At 45.0% G+C, this 21,569-nt stretch overlaps 1 protein-coding gene across 3 annotated transcripts in view; it reads left to right on the top strand.

Annotated features, from left to right (window-relative positions):
- Positions 1-20,727, top strand: part of SH3GL2 (SH3 domain containing GRB2 like 2, endophilin A1) — an 88,769-nt gene extending 68,042 nt beyond the window's left edge. For all 3 annotated transcript variants that reach the window (XM_081894649.1, XM_081894648.1, XM_081894647.1), the window contains 7 exons: positions 5,425-5,497; positions 10,908-11,051; positions 12,461-12,594; positions 15,406-15,564; positions 16,125-16,228; positions 17,315-17,439; positions 19,030-20,727. In XM_081894649.1, coding sequence (XP_081750775.1) covers positions 5,425-5,497; positions 10,908-11,051; positions 12,461-12,594; positions 15,406-15,564; positions 16,125-16,228; positions 17,315-17,439; positions 19,030-19,229 — 939 coding nt within the window. In that variant the 3' untranslated portion in view covers positions 19,230-20,727. The remainder of the gene's footprint in view (positions 1-5,424; positions 5,498-10,907; positions 11,052-12,460; positions 12,595-15,405; positions 15,565-16,124; positions 16,229-17,314; positions 17,440-19,029) is intronic.
- The last annotated feature ends 842 nt before the right edge of the window (positions 20,728-21,569 follow it).

Raw genomic sequence — 21,569 nt, 5'->3', positions numbered from 1 at the left:
GCCATGCTGGAGGGGCTCCGTCACAGGCAGAGGTTTGAAAACCTGATCAAACTCTGAGGGACTTGCATTTTACGCACAAGCAGCTCATCGTCCCATCACAGCAATCCGAAAGTCTCCGAAAGCCAGCTTGTGCAGAGAGAAGCATCATGAGCAACCCAGCCGGAACCGGGGGTGCAGGAGCAGCTGGAGGGGGTCCAAGCCTGGAAGAAAGGTACAGAGCGTTGGAGATCCAGTTGGCGCTGCAAACGGCGAGGCTTGAGGAGAGGAGGGCTCAGGATGCAGAAAAGGGAAAGGAGAAAACCACCCCGCTCGCCAGAAAGGTACCAGGATTGGTGCAGAAATTCGGGGGGGATCCCAGGAACTATCATGCCTTTAGAACAGAGATGCAATACGCTCTAAACTTGCAGTTTGATGACTTCCCCGACGAGGAATCGCGAGTGGCGTATGTGATTGGCCATCTCGAATCCGGGGCGAAAGATTGGGTTAGACCCCTGATGGCAGCGAATAATGAGATCTTAAAGGACACGAGGAAGTTTTTTCGTGCCATGGACCTGATGTTTTCCAGCGATATTGAGCAGGGGGTGGTGCGAAGGCAGTTAATGGCTTGCCAGCAAGGAAGCAGATCTGTCCGTGAGTACTGGACTGAATTTACTATGCTGATTCATAAATTGGGGTGGGACCTATCGGCGGAGCCCATCCAAATGCTTTTCGAAGAGGGGCTTTCTTCAACCGTCAAAGATGAGCTTTCCCGGGGGCCCAGGGCGGAGTCTATGGACCAATTAACCAAATCTGCGCTGGCCATAGGAGCGCGCCAGGAGGCGAGGGCTTTGGAAAGGCGGGAAGGGAAAGGAGACCGTTGGAGGGAGTTCCGCATTCCAGACATTCCAGAGCCATCTTTCCCGCCGGCAGAGCCGATGGAAGTTGGAACAGCGCGGGCGCGCGCAGTTTCAAATCCCAGTGAAGGGCGGAAGAAGGAGGGAAAGAGCGCCAAGAGATGTTATCTCTGCCAACAGCCAGGGCACTTTGCCAGAGTCTGCCCACAAAGAAAGGAATGGCAAGGGATGGCAGGAGCTGTTGGGGGAAAGGAAGAGGAAAGCAAGGAGCAAGTAAAAGCCAACGCCTGGCTGCCACCGTCGGGGCACAGCAGCCAGGCCAAAGAGCAATGAAAGTGCCCATGCCAGAACCTCCCAGACCTGCTTTAGTGATAGAGGTGTTACTAGAACTGCCAAACGGACACCCACTAAAGGTCAAGGCGCTTTTGGATTCAGGCAGCTCCTGTAATTTCATGAGTAAGGAGTTTGCAGCTGAGCACCAGATACAGACCATCCCTTTAAGTAACCCCTTGCAGGTGACTACGATTGACGGCAGAGAGCTGTTGGGGGGAGAAGTTAGCCAACAGACTGTCCCGATGATAATGAGAGTGGCAAGGCACACCGAACAGATAGCGTTTAATGTGGCCATCCTGGGAGGAGCGCCCATCATTTTGGGGATGAGCTGGCTGGCGCTACACGATCCGCTAGTGGGCTGGCATCAGAGGGTGGTCTCCTTTGGGTCAGCGCATTGCCTAGAACACTGCAAGGAGGGGAAGGTCTCGGGAGGAGACAGAGTCACCCTAGCGGGGATGGAAGTGATGGGCAAAGGGAAGGTGCCCCCGCAATACGCAGATCTGAGCAACGTATTCAGCGAAAGGGAAGCAGACAAACTGCCACCGCATAGACCCTTTGACTGTCAAATCAACCTACTCCCAGGGGCCCAACTCCCAGTAGGCAAGCTGTACGCCATGTCAGACAGGGAGATGCAGGAGCTGAGGGAGTTCATTGACAAAAACTTGAAGCGAGGTTTCATCAGAGAGTCCCGAGCGGTGGGGGGCAGCCCAGTGTTTTTTGTGGACAAAAAGAACACAGACAAACCGAGACTGGTGTGTGACTTTAGGGCCCTCAATGCAGTGTCGGAGCCCCTGGCTTTCCCTATGCCCCGAATTGAAGACATTTTGACCAGAGTAAGGAAGGGAAAGATTTTTACAAAACTGGACCTGCGGGGGGCGTACAATCTGATACGCATAAGGAAGGGAGATGAATGGAAGACCACCATGTTTACCCCTTTGGGAGCCTTTGAATACCTCGTTATGCCCTTCGGTCTACAAGGGGGCTCCGCCTGTTTTCAAGCTTTTATAAACCACGTTCTGGGACCTTTGCTCTACAAGAACTGTGTGGCCTTTTTAGACGACGTGTTGGTGTATTCGGAAGATGAGGAACAGCATGTGAGGGACGTTCGAGAAGTGTTGGGCAGGCTGCAAGCCAACCAGCTGTGGGTGAAACTGGAGAAGTGCCAGTTTCATACCAAGGAGGTGGAATTCCTGGGGTACCGCTTGTCAGACAAGGGATTGGCCATGGATCCAGGCAAGGTTCAAGCGGTACTGGAATGGAAGACACCGAAGACCAAGAAGGACGTGCAAAGATTCTTGGGGTTTGGGAACTTTTATCGGAAGTTCATCAAGAACTTTGCCCACTTGACGGCGCCCATCACCGACTGCCTCAGCAGCAAGAAGAAATTTGTTTGGACGGTGGAGGCGGATCGAGCCTTTGAAGAACTGAAAAGGGCTTTCGCCTCGGAAGAACAACTTCTGCATGTGGATTTACAAAAACCCATGAGAGTGGAAACAGATGCATCCGACCGGGCTATAGGGGCGGTCCTTCTTCAACCGGGGAGGAGTGCGTCGGAGTGGAGACCGTGTGCATTCTTCTCGCGGAAACTGAATAAGTCCGAGAGGAATTACACGGTGTATGACAGGGAACTACTTGCCATTCACGAAGCATTCCGGAGGTGGAGACATTTATTAATTGGGGCACAACACAAGGTGCAAGTGTGCACCGACCACAAAAATTTAGAGTATTGGAGAACAGCTCGAGTGCTCAACCAACGACAAGTGAGATGGGCACAGGAATTCTCCAAATTTAACTTTGAGATTTGTTATGTGCCAGGCCCAGAAAACGTCAGGGCGGATGCGCTCTCACGCAAACCAGAATATTGGGAAGGGGAGGAGGTGATCGAAGAGAGACATGTCATCCCGGAGGACCGCTGGGTGTGTGGGGCGGCGCTGGTGGGGCAACGGGAACTGGTGGAGGAAACGGAAAATGATGAATATGCCCAGGATAAGCTCAGAGGTCTCAGGGGGGAGGGCGAGAGCCCCGGAGGTTTTGAGGAAAGAAATGGGGCATTGTATTACAAAGGGGCACTGTATATACCCGAAGGTGAATTGAGGGGGAGAGTACTCAAGCAGTTGCATGATAGCCCCACGGCGGGACATTTTGGGCAACACAAAACCATGTGGTTGGTTACCAGGGAATTTTGGTGGCCTAAGGTGAGGGAAGATGTAAGGGAGTATGTAAGAGGGTGTGACCAATGTCAGCGAGCCAAAGGGGAAAGAAGGGCGCCGGCAGGGTTATTAGAACCTTTACCCACACCAGAACGGCCTTGGGAAGCGATATCAATAGATTTTATGACGGATCTGCCAAGGTCCAAGGGGAAAACAGCCATCATGGTAGTAGTAGACCTGTTAACTAAGATGTGCCATTTTGTAGCATGCTCACATGCAGTCACAGCGGAAGAAACGGCGAAGTTGTTTGTGGAACATATCTTTAGGTTGCACGGGGCTCCCTCGAGGGTGATCTCAGATCGAGGCAAACAATTTACTTCCAGGTTCTGGAGGAAGCTCATGAGCTTGCTACACGTGGAAGTTAATTTTTCAACTGCCCGGCACCCTGAAACCAACGGGCAGGCGGAAAGGGCAAATGGCATTCTTCAACAATATCTTAGGTGTTATGTCAATGACAGAGAGAACGATTGGGTCGAAAAGTTGGCGTTGGCAGAATTTGCCTACAATAATGCGGAGAATGTGTCCACAGGGATGAGTCCCTTTTTGGCTAATTACGGGTGTCACCCCAGGGCATTTCCAGGGGAAGGAGGGGAGAGATGGAGCGTTCCAGCGGCTGAACATTTTGTAGAAGAGATGGAAGCCATCCCTCAGCAGCTCCAGCTCAACTTAGAAAGGGCCAAGGCACAATATAAGAAGCAGGCAGACAAGAACAGAAGGGAAGGTGAAACCATAAGGGTGGGGGATCAAGTGTGGTTGTCAACCCAAGGGTTGCCGTTCAAAGGGGGTTGTAAGAAACTGAGGCCCAGAAGATTGGGACCCTTTGAGGTGATTCAGCAGGTCAACCCGGTAGCTTTCAAACTCCGATTACCCAACCACATGAAATTGCACCCAGTGTTCCACAGGTCGTTACTGTCACCATACAGGGGGGGACGTGAAGGGGAGCACGTCAGGGGACCAGCCTTGGAAGAGAGGGAACGCCGCAACCATGTAGCGGAAATCCTCGATTCCAGGTGGAAGGGTAATCAGGTGGAGTATTTGGTGGCGTGGGAAGGGGAACCGGAGTCAGAAAACACCTGGGTAAGTGCAGAGGAAGTCAATGACGAGGTTTTAACAGAAACGTTCCACCAAAGGTTCCCGAGGAAACCTCAGCCTATAGCAAGGTTTAGGAGGGAGTATTTCGGCACCACCGATGAGGAAGAGGAAATGGAAGGGTTCGCGGAGTCGGAGTTGGAAGATGGAGTGGACTCTGATGACGAAGAGTACCTAGAGAGTAGGAACAGCAACAAGTGGAAGGAAGTGTTCGCGACGTCGGAAGATGAGGGAGGTTCTTTCAGGGGTTTTACCTCCTCACCGCCAGTAGGAGAGGAGACGGGAGGGGGTGAAGGGGGCCCTGGAGGGGAGGTGGATGTCAGGGAACTGACATCTAAAGCGCCGCAGGTGCAAAGGCTCCCTGAGGTTGAGAGAGCAGTAGCAGCGGAAGAAGGAACCAGTAGAGGGCGAGCAAGAACTCCAAGGGAAAGTGAGTCGGAGGGATGGCTCAGAGACGCTTCAAGCGAAACCAGTGGGGAGGTCTCAGGACCTCCTATAGGGACACCCACACCTCGACGGAAACTGTCACGCCGAGAGGCCAGACGACGTGTTTCCGTTAAGGAGCTTTTATGTTGGAAACGTTTCCGAAAGCAGCCACTTTCGGATTCTACTAGTGATTGACGCAGCCATGCTGGAGGGGCTCCGTCACAGGCAGAGGTTTGAAAACCTGATCAAACTCTGAGGGACTTGCATTTTACGCACAAGCAGCTCATCGTCCCATCACAGCAGGCATAGGATTTTGCCACATACCCAGTAACATATTAGGGGAGAACAGCAGTGTGTTGGGTCTGTTAATCTGTAGTTGCTATTGACACAACTAGCACATTTCTGTCATCTACCACATATAATGAAGAATGATGGAAGAATAAGTACAGAAAACAAAAACTATTGGATTATCCATCCTCACTGGGTGTTTCCTCTCTCCCTTTTATATCTTCTTCTTCGTCTTCTAATTGCAGAAAGTAGATGTCACCAGCAGGGCTGTGATGGAAATAATGGCCAGGACAACAGAATACCTTCAACCTAACCCAGGTAATTGTCTTTCTTTGGGAATCAGAGTGCATGTTGATTAAGAGCTCACTCACTTTATTCCAATGCTGCTTCAGATGGGCTTTTATCAAAAAACAACAGCAGAGTAGGAAATGATGTGTAGGAGAGATATTCTCTGTGCAAAGTATGACGTATATAGATGGTTTTAAGAGCTTTGTCATTACTGATGCATGGGCACTGAATCTAAGGTGAGGAATTCACTAGCCTTTGTTGCCATACTTCTTGAATGCACATCAGTGCAAGGAACATCCTAATCTACATAGAAGGCTGTTCTGCTTTCCCCTTTTCAGCAAAGTCTCACTTCCTCATGTTTACCAGAATCTCAACATTCAGGGCTCCTTTGTACAGTGAAAAGAAAAGACACCCGACTGTCATATCCCGAACCCCCTTTGCCTTAGTTCTTAAAATGCTCTTACATGAGTGGAAGGTGCTTCAACTAGGACAAGAGGAGCCTGGTATTTGTCTGTTCTCTCTTCCTCCTTAAGTGCCTTGTGCTCAGTGCCTTCCTGTTTCCCAAGACTTGGGAATGGATTTTGAGGGCTACAGAGGAGGCGGTAGAGCCCTGCCATTTCAGCAAAATTCTGTTCCATAAAGAGGGTGGATGTTAGGAACCAAACCATTGCCTTCTCCACCAGGGCCAGGGCCTTCTCAGTGATGGCTCCGACCTGGTGGAATGCTCTGTCCCATGAGACCAGGGCCCTGCAGGATTGAACTTCCTTCCACAGGGCCCATAAGACAGAGCTATTCCACCTGGCTTTCAATTTGAACTTAGCCTGATCTTTTATTCCCCTTCCTTCCCTCCCTCTTCCCTTTTTATGAAGATTACCCGCTCTGGGATCCCACAGCTAATTCTCCCCTGGTCTCCTCACTGGCCCAAATAGGACTAATTTAGCCCTGGTGATCATCTAATGTTTATTGGATGGATTTCCCCCCAAATTGTTTTTTGAATTCGGAAATTATTGTTATTCACATTTTATACTGTATTTTAAGCTGGTTTTTGTTGCATCAATTAAGTGTTTTAAATTTGTTGTTAGCCACCCTGAGCCCGGTTTTCTGAACCGGGAAGGGCGGGGTATAAATAAGAATTTATTATTATTTATTATTATTACTCTGACTGTCAATGCCTGTCCACCTTCTCAGCATGCCATAAAGACAAAAGAAGAGTCTGCTGGGTCAGGCCAATGTCCAGTCTAGTCCAGCCTCCTGTTCCCACAATGGCAGACGAAATGCATGCAAGCTGGTCATGAGCTCAACAGCACTCTGCCCACCTGTGATTCCCAGAAAATAGGTATTTGGGGCTGCCCTTGAGACTGACCCAGAAACTCCAGTGGGTGCAGAATGCCACGGTGAGACTCCTTACGGGGTCCTCGCTGCAGGATCACATTCACCCGGTGCTATACTAGCTGTACTGGCTCCCGGTGGAGTACAGGATCAAGTTTAAGCTGCTGGTTTTAACCTTTAAAGCCCTATACAGCCTAGGACCCTCATACCTATGGGACCGTCTCTCCTGGTATGTCCCACGGAGGACCTTATGGTCTTCAAACAAAAACATCTTGGAGATCCTGGGCCACAGGGAGGCTAGGCTGGCCTCAACCAGAGCCAGGGCTTTTTCGGCCGTGTCCCCGATCTGGTGGAACGCTCTGTCACAAGAGACTAGGGACCTGCTAGACTTGACATCTTTCCACAGGGCCTGCAAGACAGAGCTGTTCCACCAGGCCTTTGGCCAAGGCATAGCCTTGGTAATTCTTCACAAAACTCTAGCCCAATGGTTGCCATCAATTTGATTTGAACAGATTTTATAATGGATTGATTTTAGAATGCTGTGTTATTTTACTGTTGTTAGCTGCTCTGAGCCCGGCTTCGGCTGGGGAGGGCGGGATATAAATAAAAGTTTATTTATTTATTTATAAAAGTTTGTTTGTTTATTTATTTATTTATTTATATTATTGTTATTATGCATCTGACAGCATCGCTAGAGCATAGCCACTGTGACTAGTAGCCATGGATAAAATGTCAGGGATGGAATCTGGGGTCTTGTGTGTGCTGTTGGTCTGCCTGTATCTCTCACTGCATGTTTATCACTATGTGCAGATGTGCTAGGGAGACAATGCCAAGTCTGGTTTCTTGGTGTGTTTGTGGATTGTACGCTGTGTTCGTACACATGCATTTAGAAGATGGGAAATGCTTCTCAGAAATAGGTAATGGTTTTTGTCCTTCATGGTGGAAGAAGCCTGAGAAGGTATGGTCTCACTAGTTATAGTCTGCAGAGTCATTCTGTGCATAATAGCTGTGCTTACAGGTGAAGCCTAACTCCATCGTGTCCCTAGGCTACTGAATACACCCACTTCTGTTCCAGTCCATGCTCTTGAATTGTGCCAGCTGCTAAATGAGGCAAGAAGCTCTGACGTCCTGTTGAAAACACTTCAGATTCAAAGGGCAAGCCGCAGGTTGAAAATCTTAAGCAGCATAGTCTCCTCACATCCTGGTATCGACCCAGAACTCTGATGTGTATTGAATTAAAACATTGCTTATTTGCAAGGTGTTGACATCTGGTTCCATATCAGAGAGTTTGGTAAAAATAGAATGGATGGAAATCAAACTTTGAAATATTTCTTGGCTATGCAAGTGATGTTGGTTCTTTTCATTGTTGTTGTTGTTGTTTAGTCGTGTCCGACTCTTCGTGACCCCATGGACCAGAGCACGACAGGCACTTCTGTCTTCCACTGCCTCCTGCAGTTTGGTCAGACTCATGTTTGTAGCTTCGAAGACACTATCCAACCATCTCGTCCTCTGTCGTCCCCTTCTCCTTGTGCCCTCCATCTTTCCCAACATCAGGGTCTTTTCCAGGAAGTCTTCTCTTCTCATGAGGTGGCCAAAGTATTGGAGCCTCAGCTTCATGATCTGTCCTTCCAGTGAGCACTCATAACAAGTGAGCACTTGTCACCGACATGCATTGAGTTTCAGACAGTGGGATGTCTGAAAAGGGGATCCTGGGCACATACAGTGTATGCATATAGGCACTTCGTGTATACTGGATCTCTCATGGTGCAGACTTCCAGTCAAATTAAGCACCTGAGGAATGGGGCAGGGGCAAAGTCTGGTTTTGGACAAACTTCTTTATGAAAATAGGCACCATTTCCAATCCAGCCTTCATCTGAAGACTGCAAGGGGGTTGTGCAACAGTTTCACTGTTTCGTTGTTCCCCGGCTCAAGGTTTCAAGAGGACTGGAAAGGATTTAGTGAGCCCGGAAAGGATTTGCAGCGGCACAAACAGAATGCAATGGCGCAAACCATTACTTGCCATCCTGCACTCCACCGGTATCATTATAGTGTTCTGTTTCCCACTCTGAGCAACAGAATTCTGATGATTTCCCCTGCCATCTCGTGGGTTTGGTTGCGATATATACGTTATGTGTTATTGAGCAATTTGTGCTGCAGAGGCACCACAGCCAAAACACATTTTCATAGATGAGTCACCGAGATAATAAGGTTTGCTTCCTATGATAGGTTTTGTACTCTGAGACAGATACCCAGCTACAAAATGTATGCGTCATGCATCCACAACGGAGGAATTGTGTGCATGCATAAATTACTCCAGGTCCCTTTACAGTCCATGTGAGTGTGGCTTCATATCTTTCCCGGTTGCAGCTGGCATATATTTTAAGGCGGGGAAACATTTTTCCATGCACCTCTCATTACTGATGTGATATGAGGATCTTTTGTGCACCCAGAAACTCTCTTGAGCCACAGCTTCCTTGGAACCATGTAGAAAGAGTGAGTGGGTTAAGCTTATTACGACTGTCTGCTGTCCAGTGTGCTGATAGTTGTAGCGCCAGGCTTTGGGGGTGGGAAAGCAGGCAGTCTGCTCACTTGATACAGAACTTTAGAGGAAAGAAGGAAGCAAACAGTGCTGTCTCTCTTCCCTTCTGCCCAAGGCACCCATGTAGGCAGAAGAATCATAGAAAGAGAACCTTTCTATGATATGAGTTTTTGCTGTTGTTACTGATATTACAGTAGTACCTCGGGTTACAGACGCTTCAGGTTACAAACTCTGCTATCCCAGAAATAGTACCTCGGGTTAAGAACTTTGCTTCAGGATGAGAACAGAAATTGTGTGGCGGCAGCAGGAGGCCCCATTAGCTAAAGTGGTACCTCAGGTTAAGAACAGTTTCAGGTTAAGAACGGACCTCCAGAATGAATTAAGTTCTTAACCTGAGGTACCACTGTACTGATAATAACTTTTTGTATCTTTATTTTTGTGTGGAAGTTGTTCAGTTTGGTTGTGTAGTTCTTAATGTGTTTTATTTGTTTTTATGACTACTTTGGGATGCGGGTGGTGCTGTGGGTTAAACCACAGAGACTAGGACTTGCCGATCAGAAGGTCAGCGGTTCGAATCCCCACGACGTGGTGAGCTCCCGTTGCTCGGTCCCTGCTCCTGCCAACCTAGCAGTTCGAAAGCACGTCAAAGTGCAAGTAGATAAATAGGTATCGCTCTGGCGGGAAGGTAAACGGCGTTTCTGTGTGCTGCTCTGGTTCACCAGAAGCGGCTTAGTTATGCTGGCCACATGACCCGGAAGCTGTACGCCAGCTCCCTTGGCCAATAAAGCGAGATGAGTGCCGCAACCCCAGAGTCGGCCACGACTGGACCTAACGGTCAGGGGTCCCTTTACCTTTACCTTATGACTACTTTGCTATGTTTGTGATCATGTAAATCTTTTCATATTGTAAGCCGCCTTGAGCAATGTTTAAACTGTGGAAAGGTGGCATACAAATAAAAAAATGATGATGATGATGATGATGATGATGATGATGATGATGGACCTACTCAAGTGACGCTGGCAGAAAACCCCCACATATGCACTAAGTAAAATAACATAAGCTTCACCACCCCACCACCCCTCTCTCCTCTCCCCTCCTCTTTTCTTACCAACCCTATACTGCATATCACACAAATGTCTCACAACAAATGTAACTGAGCTGTAGAAAACACAACCTGAAGAAAGAGACAACACACGTGCTTTTGTAAATAATAAAATAATAAAATTTTATTTATATCCCGCCCTCCCGAACCAAAGCCAGGCTCAGAGCGGCTAACAACAGTAAAAGTAACACAGTTTACATAAAATCACAATCAATTAATTGAAATACATTCTAAAATCAATTCAATTCTAACATCAATTCAGAGTCAAATTAATGGCAACCACTGGGCTAGAGTTCTATGAGGATTACAGAAGGAGAGAGGGGGTCAGACTGTGGCAAAACTTGGAGGAAATGGAGTTTCACCATGGCTGAAGAACACACTGGGAGAACTCTTTTTAAAATTATTATTCTGTCTTTGGTCCTGTATTGTCACCTTTTCTTGGGCTAATTAGCTTGTTTGCTTGCTTGCAGCTTCCAGAGCTAGACTCAACATGCTCAACACTATGTCCAAAATCAGAGGCCAGGAGAAAGGACCAGGTTACCAACAGGCGGAGGCCCTGTTAGCAGATGCTATGCTGAAGTTTGGAAAAGAACTTGGAGACGACTGCAACTTTGGTAATGTGATTTTTAAAATCTGCACTGTAAGATTCCTCTAGCTGGACCTTCTCGGGGTTAGGCCTCCAGAGGTGGCACAAAAATGGCAAAACCTGATTATGCCACATTTTATTTATTTAAACAAATTTATGTCCTGATTTTTGAGAGAAGTTCCCCACAAAGTGGCTCACAACAAGATTTGAAATCACAACATACCACACATTTATTCAGGCAGATTTTTCCCATGTGGGAGGGCCAGGACTAAGCACATGCAGAGAACTCTCATGCAAAATGTGTAGCTGCAGCCACAATTTGTTTTGAATCTCTGCATCTGTTTTGCCAAATTGTTCTTTTATGAATTAAATGTTCATAACTGGACCTTTGGAGAATAGTTTGTATCAGACGCAACCTCCCAGTACAAAAATTCAACAACACACCATATGTAGGGTTGCCATATTTCAAAAAGTAAAAACCAGGATACCCCAAAAGTTTTTGAGCTTTTAAAAGGAAAACCCTAAAGTTGTTGAGCCAAAACATTCAATTTTTCAATTGACTTGCCTAAGATCCAGGACAAAGTGGATATTCCTGCTGGACGTCAATACCGCTTATTTTCTGACAGTTAAGCATTTGGGGCTGTTTCACACAAAGGCTAACTATACAGAATATACACTGCTGGGCATAGTAGCAACCCTTGGGCTCATGTAATTTTCTCCAGCATGCACAGATAACCTTCAGTCTGAACCAGGGCTTTCAGGCATGAGTGCTTTTAATAGTAGATCTTGCTTGCATGAGATGTCCACTGAAAAGGGATGTCCTGATCTTATGAGCATTGTCTACTCACATAAGCATAGATAGATAGATAGATAGATAGATAGATAGATAGATAGATAGATGATTGATAGATAGATAGATATAGATAGATGATAGATTGATATAGGCTTTCTCACATCCTGCTATGCTTATAAGCTTTTGTTTCTAATCTTCTTAGCTACACTAGAACCTGATTTCCACACTAGAAGTGTGGAAAACTATTGGTTTTTACAAATAAACAAATTAATGGCTGGTAGAATGAGGCCAACATAACAGACAACCAAAGGTCATCTGGGAGGGAGTTGCATGATTATGTGCCATGATACAGAAGTTCTGTTGCCTAGAATGCCTTTAGTGATATTCAACATTAGTTGTACATTAGAATGATTGAAATCAGTGGATTAAATCCAGCGGTTTCAGTGGGTCTATTTGTGTATGATTAATGCTGGTTTTCACCCCTGTGTTTTTGATTCCTGAGAAATTACTGAGCTTAGGAACCATGCTTAGAATTTTATTTCTGTAATGAACTTCTCAATACTTGCCCTGCTCTATGCTGATGTGGAAGCACAGTCTTTGTTTCTTCGTCAAGATTAAGTTAGACTCTTCTTCCATTTCTTCAGGCCCAGCTCTCGGTGACGTTGGGGAAGCAATGAGGGAACTTTCTGAGGTGAAAGATTCTTTGGACATTGATGTGAAACAGAATTTTATTGACCCCCTTCAAAACCTTCATGACAAAGATCTGAGGGAAATACAGGTAATTTGCTGAGAAATTTACTGGCCGTTGCAACATACACAGCAGAACCATTGCTCTATAGCTCCTCCTTTCTCTTTCACATAATACAGGGTGCCAGGATAGAGAAGCCGAGGGGTGAGGTCAGTGTGGTGCACATGTACTGGCGGGAGCACCTGATGGGATCTCTTGGTGTACTTGCACTGTATCCACCTTGTCTCTGCCTTGCTCCATATCTGTAATTTAATTGTGTGTATGTGTACGTACGTACGTACACACACACACACACAATATTTTCTATCTATCCTATGTATGTATCTATCTATCATCTATCATGTATCATCTACGGCTTAGGACCCTCGTACCTACGGGACCGCCCCTCCTGGTATGCCCCACGGAGAGCCTCAAGGTCCATAAATAGCAACACCCTAGTGGTCCCGGGCCCTAAGGAAGTTAGATTAGCCTCAACCAGAGCCAAGGCCTTTTCAACACTGGTGGAATGCTCTGCCTCATGGGACCAGAACCCTGCAGGATCTGATTTCTTTCTGCAGGGCCTGTAAGACAGAGTTGTTCCGCCTGGCCTTTGGCTTGGAGTCAATTTGATTCCCTTCTCCTCTTTCTTTTTTCTTTCTCCTCCTGTGATGAGGCTGCATTTTAATATTTTAATGTTTCTATATTTTAATGTTGTATTTTAATCTTGTTTTTAAGTTGTATTCGTTCAACTTGTTTTTATTATTGCTTGTTAGCTGCCCTGAGCCCGGCCTTGGCTGGGGAGGGCGGGGTATAAATAAATTTTTTATTATTATTATTATTATTATTATTATTATTATTATTATTATTATTATTTTATTATTTCTATCTATCATCTATCTATCTATCATCTATCTATCATCACCTAACTTTATCTTAGAAGGAGTAGTTAAATGGTGGTCATACCAATACATAACATTGCTCAGCTTATTTTAACACTGCAATCCTATGTATGTTTATTCAGAAGTGAATCTTCAACGGGATGACCCCCAGGTAAGTGCATAGCACTGGATCCAACCCTTTATGCAGTGCAGCACAGGGAGAATGTACTTAAAAGTGGAAACAAGGATTCCAAGAATAGAAATCACTCCCAGCAACAAGTTCCTACTCCAAAGTCAAAACTGAGAGAACATTCCCTGGTGGCTGGTGTTGTGGTCCTCATCTACACGATAGCATCTTCCCCAGCAGCCTGAGAATTGTAGTTCTGTTCAGACACTGGTGTTTGGATACAGGCTCGCTCAGAGCTCTAATGGCTTACTGGAGAGCACTTGAAAAAATGTTTTATTTGTAAAATTATTATTTTTATTTTAGATATTCCTAAACTGTCCTTTAATTTAGTGGGCTGTAAGTATACCTTAGGCAAATGAAAGGTTGTTTTATATCACAGCTTTCTAAAAAAACGAAACAAAAAAACACCAGAACCCCATGCACAGATTAAAAACAAATAAACCCAAAGAGCAATAGGAAAGCAACAGCAGCAGAAGAAGACGCCAGTCATGTTACCATCTCTTAACTTTCTGCCAATTTTCTTTTTTTAAGGCTAATATGCTCCCTAGAACTGGGCAGTGAAGTAGCTTGGCACGACTGCCTCCATAATTGTGGCCCATATCCACCATTTTTGCTAGCAGATGGCAGGGTTTAAAGGTTGCGCAGCAAAGAAATTCAATGCAGCAGTTGCGCTAGTGGAAGTTTGTTGTGCAACAGCCAATGTTTATTGTGCAATTTGTTTCACAGCAATGCTTGGTAAAGTACTTATGTTTTCCCTTGTCCAACAATGTTTCGCCAGCGCAACAAGAACATCACTAATCAACTTTAACTTTGTGCTACATTGGATGCATTCTCAGCTCCCTCTGCAGTGAAGTCTTGTGCAGTACTGCTTTCTTCAAGGACTGCAAATTTGATGGAGTTTCCTGTCAGTATAAACGCCTACTTATTGTTTTAATTGTGGTAGGAGGGTAGCCACTGAAATGCTGTACAATCAACAAAATAAAACAAGGGCGATCTCAGAGTACCACTTTTCCTGATGATCTCTAGAGCCTGGAAAGGCCACATTCTTGTGATAAACATAGTTTCTGATGTAGTTGGTAGTTGTCAAAATTCAAGGAAGCAGTGTGTGGTCCTTGAATAAATAAGGATGTAATTAAGATGCACAGCTGGTCTTGAATTCACTGTGAAGCTTTCCTCTCCACTACAGTGTTATGTCTGGAGTTGGGATTCTAGAATAATAGGCGGGGAGGATTCTAGAAGGCAGCATCTGATTGGCAGTGGAGCAGTCCAATCAGGCTCCAGAAGGGAAGTTTGAACTAACCTATCAGGTGTGACCTAGGGTGTGGTTACATGATATATAGCCTGGGTCTGGCAGGGACTACAAGCCAGGCTACACCCTGACTGTTTTTATCCGACTCCCTTGAAATAAACTGAAGCCTTTCTCTGAGTATATTTCATACAGTGAGACAAAAATAAGGTTGCAAGCTAAAATTGCTTGTTTTTTTAAAAAAATAAGTTGCATATTTAGGCAAATAATGTTATATTAAAAATATGACTGTGTGATTCTCCTATTCTGTGTATTTTGGCCTTCACTCACTCCGATAGGGTAGTTTCACATCTAAACAGCTACCAACTATGACTTCTGCCCTTTATCTGCAATGTGAGCAGCATACGGACTTGATTCTACAGCAGAATTTGTGGGTGCTTAGTCAACTCATTCCATATAAGTTTGAATGTATAGTCTTTATTTAGTCCACTGTGTTTGTAAGGCAAAGGCGAGGACTTGCAGAATTTCTCTCCACCTTTCCCCCTCTTCAGCATCACCTTAAAAAATTGGAGGGCAGACGCCTGGATTTCGATTACAAGAAGAAAAGGCAAGGCAAAATCCCAGATGAAGAACTCCGTGCGGCTCTGGAGAAGTTTGATGAGTCAAAGGAAGTTGCTGAGTTGAGCATGTTTAATCTGCTAGAAATGGATGTGAGCAAATCTCTTATCTCCTTGGAATGTGTTGTATTATTGACATGATTGTTAGCAGTTTAATGACTTGTTAAATGAGTAGAAAAACAAAACAAAGCTGAGTTTTGTGTTCATGTTTTCTAGACTCTCTTCCATGAAAATGCATCATCGTATTTCTTAAAACAACAGAGCAAGCATGCACAATAATAATGTTTTATTTGTGTGCAAGCTAGTCTGTGTATGGACTCTTAACATAAGAAGCACCTTGCTGCCCCAGGCCAATGTCTATCTAGCCCCCATTCCAGAACCCAGCTGGAATCGAATGATTCTTTCTCAGAAAATGCCCAGTACTGATCGACCAGTCTGCCACCGGTATACCAATGGTTCTGCCCATTTCCTGCGGAAGTGAGCTCCTAACACAAGTCTACATACATTTATGTTCACCTTGGCTCTCCAGTCCAATACAGCTAGTACTTTATTCACTGTTTCTTGCATGTTGGAGTGTTAGTGCCTTTACGAAAGCTCTTTGAATAAGCTGCACGACAATAATCAACACATGTTTTCAATATCTCCCTTTTCAGATTGAGCAAGTGAGCCAGCTATCTGCCCTTGTTCAAGCCCAGCTGGAGTACCACAGGCAAGCCACACAGATCCTCCAGCAAGTTAGTTCCAAGTTGGAAGAGAGGTAGCTAAATATTTCTGATGTTCTTTAAAAAGGGGGGGGAGGGGAATCTGAGGCTTAATATATGTTTCAATTTGTGTATATTGTCTGTGCAAACTTGTCAGTAGTGCTGAACCAGGCATGAAATTGTATTGTTAATCTGTTCAGTCTTTTAACACATAACTTAAATCCCGTTGGTTGCAGCCACCAGGAAGTAAGATACCAGTCTTAGGGCTGGAGCATGTTATATTATGCAGCAGGCACTCAACCAGAAACAACCTCATTGGAATGAGGTCTCTACTACTACCACTACCACCACCACTACCATCCCTAGCCTTACTAGTATTCGCACAGTTGCTCCCATGCCAGTAAAAGAACAGATACAGATGGATTGAAATGTTACTTCTAAAGACTAGTGGTGGCGTTTGTTCCCTTTTTTCACTCTGAAGTCATGGGTACCTATTTCGGGTGTTGCAAAGCTTGGAGCTGGCGTCTTTGCTTGTTTTAAATTCTGTATGTTGTGGACAGGAAGATTTTGGAGCTACCTAATGCAGTATGCCTTTACACTTTTACTCAACTATACATAGTCTTTCTACTGTTGACTTTAAGCACCTTGGACAAGTCCATTCTGTTGCATTCTATCAACGGAGAGTTCAATATATTCAGTGAGCCGGGGAATCTGTATAGCTTCAGTTCCACTGCAAATGTGACCTCAAACTGCAGAACATGACAGCTTTGCAGAAACACAGCTTTCCTGAGGTCTTTTGCAATCAGACCTTCCAGGAAAAAGTACAAAAGGATCTACTATGAAGAAGGGTTATAATTACTGCTATTTTTCTAGAAAAAGAGGTACCAGAGCTCACAATGAACTTCTCCCTTGTTATCTTAGAATGACAATGGTGCTCACCTGAGAGGTGCCGGAGCTGAGCTCTGGTGAGCTCTGGCTGAAAAAAGCCCTGGTTATAAATATACCAAAACAAAACAAAACGAAATAGCTAAGAGACTCCAGTTTATTCAGAATGCAAGGAAAACTTTTTTGTTTTTTATTAGTCTTGGTGCTTACGATTTGCTGATGAATTGCTTGCTCAGAATTTGCTTATCTTCTGGCAGGATAAAAGATGCCTCAGTTCAGCCCAGAAGAGAGTATCAGCCAAAGCCCCGCATGAGTTTGGACTTCTCTGAAAACAACCAGCACAATGGAGGGCTCTCTAATGCCAGCACTCCCAAGCCCTCAAGTAAGAGAAGGTGGAAAGGAGGGGTGGGGAACATATGATAGCACAGTCTCTCTAGGGGTTGCGCTGAAAATTATACTAAACAAGGACAAATGCTGGCATGAGCGATTCCTGCAATAGCATTTTCAATTTCTGGCTAGGAATGCCCAAAGGTTGAATTCTGTAGAAAGATGCACGGGCAGTATCAGATGTGGGAGCACCTCACATAATTCACCATGGAAGACATGCCCAGACTTTCCCCCTTGGATATGAGACAAGGAGCATTTTAAAGCAGGGGCATCTGTCAGCGTAATTCATTGGTTGATCTGTCATACATTTATATTTTCCCTACTGTTCCTCCAAAAAGACAAAGCTGGCACACATGACTTATCTCCTTTTATTCTCACAGTACGAATGAATGAATGAATGAATATTTATTTGCGCCAGCCATCGGCCATAGCAATAAAACAACAATACGATATACAAAGAATTAAAAAAGTCAATTTTATAAAATACATTTTAGGGTTTTTAATCAAAAGTCAAATAGTGGATCTTATTCCAATTGTCCCAGCTAAAAACCTTGCAGTCTTTGCTGTCACCTGCTCATCTTGATCTGCCAAGGGAAAGGACACTGGGGCAGTGGCTGGGTGACCCGGAATGGACAATAAAAGAGGGGTGATAACCTCATTCCTCAAGTCTTTATAAAGGGTGCAAGCCAGAAGGGCATGTGCCACCGATTCAGTGCTGCCATCTCCACAGGGACATAAGTGTTTTTCATGTGGAATCTGTTGGAATCGTCCCTCAAGTACAGCCGAGGGCAAAACATTCAGTCTTGCGAGAGTAAAAGTACGTTTATATTTTAAAATTGCTAGGTTATTTAGATTGTTTAGAGTGCCAGAGAGTCAAGATGGGAAGGTGGGAAATAGTTATATCATGGGCAAAATTTCCTTATTGTGGCCAAGTTGTTCTGATGCTCAATATCATTTAGGCTAAAGCATTCCTCCATGTGTTGCCGATCCAATGCCATTCGTAGATTTACCAACCCAACTGGCAGCAAAGACAGAAAAGGGTGGTGGCTCCTGAAAGAGGGAGGGGCCAATGCTCACCTTCATAATCTGTGCTGACCGAAGACCTCCTGACACCACCCCAGCTCATTCAGTATAAAATGTGGTCCTGGTACTGGTTGCAAACCATTGAATATCTCTAGGCTGAAGTATGCAATTCTTGGTCTGAGGACATGATCTAGACCACAGGCCAGTTTCCCATGCTCTTTTTAAATAAATTTTAAAAAATCAAGTGTTCCTATGAAGCAAAAATTAAAGGCTCAGTTGGCACAGTGTTGGGGTGCATTTGTGCATGCTCCCTGTGAGGTGTGGGTCTCTGTGTGGGTTGCCCCACTTGATTTTGCCTACACCCATTTTGCCATGTGTAGGGTACCTGGTTCCCTCCAGCTGTCGCTGCCTACAGTACCCACCATCCCTTGCCATGCTGGCTGGGGCTGATGAGGGCTGGAGGGCACCACGTTGCCTACCCCTGACTTATGCCAGTATTGAATTCTCTCTCTCTAAGCACCTTTGTTTCTGTTCCCCTCTCTTCCCCGCTCTTCCTCTGCAGATGTTCCCATGGACCAGCCGTGCTGTCGAGCTCTGTATGACTTTGATCCCGAAAACGAAGGGGAGCTGGGCTTTAAAGAGGGTGATATCATCACCCTCACTAACCAGATTGACGAAAACTGGTATGAAGGGATGCTTCATGGCCAGTCGGGCTTTTTCCCTATTAATTACGTGGATATTCTCGTCGCTTTGCCTCATTAGGAAGGCCGAGTCACCGTGTCTTAATCTCCCCTCCTCCCTCGAGAAATAAATAAAACAGGTCATGTGTCGACACCACTGCTTTTTAAAAACAAAGCAATGAATACATAATATGGCTGCTTACTCCACATCACAAATACAAGCTGCAGTGGTGTTTTTTTCTTAAAACAAAAACAAAAAAACCAGTCATCGGGCCCCCACAGACAATCCTTGGTTTTCGTGTTGTCATGCTACATCGTGGTGATGCGTGTTATCTTCTCCAGGCTGTGTGCCCCGGCACGTGGGATGTTCACGTTCACACACGCATGGTTGCCACAGAGAATGATGGGGGGAGAAAGTGGCGGTAGGCGATTTGAGTCAGTCAAAGTGTTGGGAATAGGGGATGCAGTTGAGTTAGCTGGGAAGAAAAGCCTGTCGCCAGTCTACTGCCATTTTAGTTCTCCCATCGAAAGCGGGGAGCTGGGTAGCGCCCCTGATTGTTCCATCTTTCCCTTCCCAAATGTTGTGGTTTATGCAGGCCTAATATCGCTAACCAGCTTCTCATGTCGTTCTTCTCTTTAAAAGGAAAAAATAAAGGGGGAGGGGAAAGACAGAGTCCTGTCCTTGGAGAAACAGCATAGCGTATATTTCAGTTTCTCCGCAGATGAATCGCCACTATTCTATACCCGCTGTTGGCGTAGAACCAGCTTTTATATACGCAATAGTTAAATAGAGGCCTGTGCAGTATCCAGGTTACCTTTTGAAAACATCCAAAGGCCAGGCCAGGAAAGTAAAGTGCCACAAGCCAATGTGGCTTTCCTCAGAAATGTTGGACATAACAACAACAACAACAACAACCTAATGCCAGCAGCAAATAGATGATGCTAGAAGAAAAACCTAAAGAAACAAACAAACACAACTCTTTTCACTTTGTGTAAAGTCTAGGCACAGAAAAACAACCCCAATATTATTCTACATCTTCACCGAAAAATAATAATGAAAAGCAACTCACGTTATGTAATTTTTATTTTCATCTACCTTGTGTTCTTCGAACATCATTTGTGTATATTCTGCCCTCAGTGAGGACTAAACAAAACAAAACAGAAGAATCTTTGTGCTGAGCAATTAAAGCGACGTGTGGCTATATATGCAAAAACATTCAAGTTGATTTTTCCTCTCCAGAGTCATATATATATATATATATATATATATATATATATATATATATCCCGTTCCGCGTCCTACATTTTGTGTGTGCATAGTGATGTCTCTAGCTGATTCACTGTTCCTATTTTTGGTAACTGCTGTAAGAGTTTGTTTTAATTTGAGTTGCCCAGAGTTCTATTTATCTATCTACGTACATATATATTTCTATATGTACAGACTCTTCCTGCACTGCTTTGGACGTGCCGCTTCAGTATTGGACCATGTGAAACGACGGCAATCCTCCTGCTTTTAATGTATAAACTTATACCATGGAGAGCATTGTTATTTCAAATAAAAATGCGGATTGACTAGTGAATGAGTGTGTGTGCACTTTCCCCCACGTATCATTGATTTGCTGTCTCTCTTGTTGTGCCAGCACAATCGCATTCTGTAGGTCAGGGCAAGGGGGGCTTGGAGAGGGGGCTTGGGAGAACTCCTAGTAAAAATCTGGGGGATTTGCATGAGATCAACACCTGTTTCCGACTTCCAATTGTCTAGCTATAGCAACAACTAACAACCCACCCACCCCAGTTTCCTTACCCTCCCAGAATCTTTATTTTATTCGTTTGTTCAAAATACTTGTCCGCCACCCTTTGCCAAAATTGGCTCCGATGTAGTTTTCGTCGTTAAAAATGCCACGGCAATAAGAACACAGAATAAAACAACCACTACATAAAACAGAGCCGTTGGCAAATGCCTAACATGGGATAACACAAAATGGTTTTGCCTGGTGCCTGAAAAAAACCAAAACAAAACAAGTGCTGGTCATTTGAGGCTCCCTAGGAAGGGCTTTTTATAAATGGGGTGCCACCACCAAAAAAGCCCTGTCTCTGATAGTTGCCTGCTTCACCTTTGACAAGGAAGTAACAGAGGGAGAAGGTCTTTGGCTAACCCAAGATGCAGGCATCAAGATGCTATGGGAGGTAAAGGAGCTCAGTCCCAAGCTGTTAAGTCTTCACAAGTCAATATCAGCAGCTTCATCCAATTCTGTTTTATTAAGTTTCAATATTTTTAGCATATACAGTCAAAACACAATTTCATCTTTTCTCTTATTTTTGTCGACTTCCCTTTTTTCCATGGAGTTGTTGTTTCTCGCCTTCTGATGCTAACTATCTTCCATCTCTCAAATCATAACCATAATACGGTGGTACCTCTAGT

Source organism: Podarcis melisellensis (genome assembly GCF_964234715.1).
Source record: "Podarcis melisellensis genome assembly, chromosome: 17".
NCBI lineage: Eukaryota > Metazoa > Chordata > Lepidosauria > Squamata > Lacertidae > Podarcis > Podarcis melisellensis.
The sequence above is the reverse complement of the archived record's forward strand: the minus strand, read 5'-3'. Positions and strand labels throughout refer to the sequence as shown.